We start from the raw sequence: 5,618 nt of genomic DNA, 5'->3' as shown, positions 1-5,618 counted from the left end.
TACATTGAAAATAAGCTGATATAGGGCGTTTTTGAATCCGCAGCTGAGATAGGGCGTTTTTCAATGAAATTCTGAAGTAGAGCGTTCTTGAAAAGTTTTCTGAGATAGAGCGTTGTTAAAATATTTTCAGAGATAGGGCGTTTTCGAACTGGTTGCCGAGATAGGTCGATCTTCCACTCAGCCATCGATATACTCTGTAAGATTCCTTTCAGTGATCGGACTTCTACCACATTGTTGTAGATCTGCCACTTTTTTGAGCACACCTACCACACAAGGTCTGAAATCTACCACATATTCACGTTTTTGAGTAGTTTCATTCTTGCTCGACATAATTTTCTTTAATTTTAAAAGCAAAAATTGTCCAACACTAAACACTAACAACAGGCAGAATGGGAGGATAAAATAAACTGTAAAATAGTAAATTTTCTCAATATTCAATTTTTCGACATCAAACGTGGTTTTATTGTGTTAAATTGCAAAATATATGATTTATAAAAAGAATTAATAGCGAAAATGATAAAAACCGGCGATTTTTGTGAAAGCATTAGCAAATTTCAGTGCATCTCAAATTCCTAAAGCGTTGTTTACTTTTACTTGAGAATTGTCAAAATCGGCAAATCCCAAGTAGGATTTCTGGAACGAGCCACATTTGTTCGCTACATCGTGATGTGATAAAAAAAGAAAAGCTGGCAGCACTCTGCAAGGTTGCAGAAATCTTTCAAAATATGTTCGAAAGTGTTAAGGAAAAAAATTGCCAAAACCAATGCAATTTTTATCAACTTCAATCTTGCACTTTATTATCCTAAAATTAATTTTGTTTTAGATTCTAATTAAAATGTTTGCAATTTAGGAGAAACCTTGCAGATTTTTTTAATTTTTGTACAAAGTTTGATCCAAAACCTGAGATCTACCACATTTTTTTGAAATCTATCACATTTTTTTTTAGATTCTACCACACAAATTTTTTTTTAAGCCTGATCACTGATTCGTTTGCCATTTCTTAAGATAAATTATCAATTTAAACATTGTTGTAAGCAGCGATATGTCTTATATTGAATCACATACACATGTACGTATTTTTCACCGGGTAAACAGAAATAAAAGTACGAGCAAGTATACCTGTGCGCGGTTTTTGACCTTAAGCCCAGATTTTGAGGGTGTATTTAAAATTCTGAGTATGCAGATTTTACTGCTTGAATAGACCTACAACAAGTGTGAACCTCGTAAAAACTCTATAAATTTTTTTTGTCACACAGTGTAATTTAGATCGTCTTTAATAATCTGAATATCGTCGTTTAAAGTACAAAACCTGGTATCAACAAAATGCAAAGCCGCCTATGTGAGGTTGCATAAATTATTATCTAGATAATAAAAACACTCATATTTCAAAATGGTTCTCTTTTTTATAAAGCAATCGCATTTCTGGATAGTATATTTCAGGACGAATGGATAAGGATTGAGCCAACAGCTTCTGTAAGCAAATTCAATTTTTGGCAGCAATTGTCAGTTACGCGATTTTGCAGAATGACGGTACGCGGTTTTGTACTTTATACGACGATATGCATGTATGTATATGTGTATAGCCAGCAAAAACTGCGGAAAGAGATCCAAAAACTGAAAGAAAGGTGAATAGTAAAGTGCCTCGAAGGGTTGTGAAACGAATACTTTACCGGTTGGTTTTCTGAAAGTTTTTATTCTGAACTTCAAACATGCTTTTTCAAAGTTAATTATACTCAGAAATTAATTATACTTTTAATATGTTCGTCTGCCGGCATAAGAACCTGGGACCTCATGAAAGCTTACAAATAGTCGCACGCTTGTCTGCACACTCAGCTACTGTCGAATACGTATATGTATGTACATGTTTTCAAATGTTCAGTTTGAGCAAATATTTTAAAATTATTGTTTTCAAATAACGTGATATTTTTCGGTAGTTTTCGGATACGAATATTATATTAAATATTAAAATTTTACCAAAATTGGAAAATGCAAAGGTTCACACGCAAGAAATGGCAATACCGCTCAACAATATTTGTATATTTGTCACTGGCATTTGTCATCAAGTGGCAAATCAGGGCCCTTACTCTGTAGTTCGAGTCGAAAGGTTGTTCTATTCGAAAGCCAAATTCGAATCGAAGCCCCATTCGTACTCCATAGTTCGTTCGAATCAACTTTCGAAGATATTCGAAAAAAGAGAGCAACACTGTTCGCCAAATGTCAAACGCAAAGCAAAATAAAGAAAGAAACTAAAATCAAAACAAGATGAAATTGCTAACATTTCGATTGTGAAGTTTGTGCACTTAAGAACTCTGTAATTGTTGTGTTAAGTATATTTAATATTAGTGAAAGTCCTTGATAAAAAAAAATACCAAATGGATTCAGTGGCGATATGGTTGGAAGCAGATGAAGGCCAAGTGGCGGAACGAGTGCAATTGAGAGCGCTTAGGGATAAGGCCAACATATTCACTCTCAATGATAAATGGTAAAAGGATTGCTTTATTTGTGACTATTTATATTTTATGTATTTATAATTATCCCTTTACAGTTTTACGCAAAATTTCCAACTAAACAAGCAAGCGTTTCGGTACGTGCTAAATGCCATCACGCCGGAGTTAAGTACTCCTCGAAAATCCACAGCAATTCCGCCCATTATTAAGCTGGCCGCCGCACTGAAATTATTGGGGCAAGGAGGTTACCAACACCAAATTGGCCAAGACCAACACGTAGGCCTTTCTCAGCAGTCAATGTCACGTTGCCTCATTGAAGTGTGCAAAGCCATTGAGAAAACGCTTTGCCAACAACACATTAATTTTGCAAGTACGGACGCAGAGGAAACAGAGGCGAAATTATATTTCTATGAAAAGTGTGGCATTCCGGGCGTGTTGTTTGCAATAGATGGCACACATATACAAATGATAAGACCAACAAGGAATGAGCATTTGTACTACAATAGAAAACTGAAGCACAGTATGAATGCAATGGTTGTAAGTATTGCATTATCATGAAGGTTTTCAACAACAATTTTTCAAATTAAAATTCTTAGATGTGTGACCACAAGATGAGAATTAGAGCTGTTGACGCGCGATACGGTGGTGCATACCATGATTCCCATGTATGGAACCTGTCCAGTGAGAGAAGGGCTTTAAAAGCTCGTTTTGATAATGGCGAGAGAGGGATATGGAGTCTTGGTTAGCATCAATTAATACTTTAATACGATAATATATTAATAATTGCATTCAAATTATTTAAGGCGACTCAGGATATCCATTGGAACCATGGATGTTAACTCCCTATCGTAATGCCGCCGAAAATTCAGCGGAAGGCCGGTTTAATCATTGCCATGCCAAAGGACGGTCAATCATCGAACGAGTATTTGGAATATTGAAAGGAAGGTTTCGATGTCTTTTGACAGCACGCGAGCTGCATTATACTCCGCAAAAGGTTTCAGCTATAATGAACGTTTGCTGCGCTTTGCACAACATTTGTCTGCAATTTAAAGCTGAGCTGCAACCTTCAGAAGTTTTTCCCACAGAAGATGTACATTTATTAGAAACTGTGAATATGGTGGAAGCGGACAGTAGTACAGCAAATATTTCTAGGAACTTAAGAGATGAAATAAGAAACAGTTTAATTGCATAGGTGTAGCAAAATATTTTATTAATTCAAGTGTGTGTATACATAGTAGCTCAAAATCAAATCATAAAGTGATATTTTAACAATATTCGCAATGTTTTTAATTCTGAAACTTTTTTGTAAATATTTTAAAATAGTATAGCTGATTATCTAAAAAAAATCGTATAAATCTAAGTTGTAAACTTGTGCCAAAATTAGGAATATATCAACAAATTTTCATACAAATTGCCAACTTTTTTACTAGAATTTCTTGACAAAAATTTGGCCTGTTAAACTTAAATATAATGTGGAAGTTCTAAGTCCATAAAAAATTCCGTTGATTTTTGATAACTTTCTTTGCTGACGGTCTTGGACATTTTTTTCCATACAAAGTATATTTTTTTGTCTACCGCGGTTCCTGATATTAATTTACCCAATTCACGTTCTTTGCTTAATTTATCTACATCAAGTTTTGAAGAAGATATTGTGACTCCCAATTCGACTATCGCATTGGGAGCTGAAGACTTTTCGCCTCCGTTGACTGAAGATATCTCAGATGAACGTGTTTATTCGAATATTTTATTACTTATATATACTTATATGCTTATTATATACTTAATTTGTCACAATTTGAATCCTTTGATTCATAACTGGATGTAGATTCTTTTAAAATCATTTTATGGCAGTATTTTTGTAATTATGTAAATATGTTTATTTGATTTAAAAGCAATAGTTAGTTTTTTTACAACTGTATAGCAGTATTACATTCTATGAAGTTTGATCTCATATATCCGAAATTTTGACGCATTTTAAGTTTTTTCTTTTTTTTGTAAATTAATGTTCTAGTTTTTTGTTCAGAAATTAAATATTTTGTGTTTTTACTTATTGTTGATTTAATTTTCCATATTATTTGATGTCATATTTGTAATATTCTGACGCATCTATAGTTTTTTCTTATTTTTGTTAATTACTGTTCTCGTTTTTTTGTTCAAAAATTAAGTATTTTATGTATTTATTTATTGCTGATTTAATTTTTCGTTTTATTAACCTATTTCATTGGAAATTGAAACATGTACCTGTTTATTAGTCCCTTTTATACGCGCTTGCAAAATAAATACCCATAAATATTTTCAAAAACACCCAATCATTTTTTCACTGTGTGGCAGCACTAGAAAATGTTGTAAAAAATGCGCATTTGACAGCGCTCCCTCGAGAGCAAGAGTTTCATATCATATTTTCCAATAAAGCATTGCAAAAATACCAGCAGAAATACTCTTCACATGTGTACATGAGTAAATGGAACATATATTTTAGAGTACTTAAAAAGATAGGAACAAAAAAAGAGAACATCATAAATTTGAGGAACTAATGTTACTGAGCAGGAAGTATGGGAATAATTATGCAGTTTTTTCTTTTAAAATGTTAGCCTTTAACATAAAGTTAAGAAAAGACATACATTTTCTTTTTATTCCAATATATAATTAAAATATTGTTTTATATTTAAAAAGCGCCGACGCCGACATTTCTCGCCGGACGCTTCAATGTTTGTAAAAAAGTTCGAATCTTACATACATGTATACATATGTTCATACTAAGGCATCTAGTACCGGGATTCGGGATCCCGAATCCCGGGAGTCCCGAGCCCTTTTTGAAGTCCCGAAATGCCGGGATCAAGCCCTCGGGATCCCGGGATATAATTTTATTTACTACTAAATTAAAATAAAACGGCATTCAGACACTGTAATGGCATAAAAGAATTATAAAATGCAACCCTACAAATAATCAAATAATATATTACAATTCTAATACTACTCTTATTCTATGTTATCTTACTAATTTATAAATGTGAAAGTTTGTATGTTTGGCTGTTTAGGAAATCATCACGCGAAACGACTGAACGGAGTTGCATGAAATTTGGTACGCAGATAGCTTATGGCCTAGATTGCAAAATAGGCTACTTTTCTTAAGAGTTGCCACCTGTTAAAAAAGTTTCACTAAATTAATTC

General features: G+C 33.3%; 1 protein-coding gene across 1 annotated transcript; it reads left to right on the top strand.

Moving 5' to 3' along the window:
- The first annotated feature begins 2,609 nt into the window (after positions 1-2,609).
- On the top strand, positions 2,610-3,995 carry LOC108372060 (putative nuclease HARBI1). Its single transcript, XM_017627704.1, has 3 exons — positions 2,610-2,984; positions 3,044-3,188; positions 3,251-3,995. The coding sequence occupies exons 1-3, from the start codon at positions 2,745-2,747 to the stop codon at positions 3,637-3,639; spliced, it is 774 nt and encodes a 257-aa protein (XP_017483193.1). The 5' UTR covers positions 2,610-2,744; the 3' UTR covers positions 3,640-3,995.
- The last annotated feature ends 1,623 nt before the right edge of the window (positions 3,996-5,618 follow it).

The sequence above is a fragment of the Rhagoletis zephyria genome, unplaced genomic scaffold (assembly GCF_001687245.7).
Source record: "Rhagoletis zephyria isolate East Lansing unplaced genomic scaffold, Rhagoletis_zephyria_1.1 Rzeph_scaffold_05404, whole genome shotgun sequence".
Lineage (NCBI taxonomy): Eukaryota > Metazoa > Arthropoda > Insecta > Diptera > Tephritidae > Rhagoletis > Rhagoletis zephyria.
Note: the sequence above shows the minus strand (reverse complement) of the source record. Positions and strands in the feature narration are given on the sequence as shown.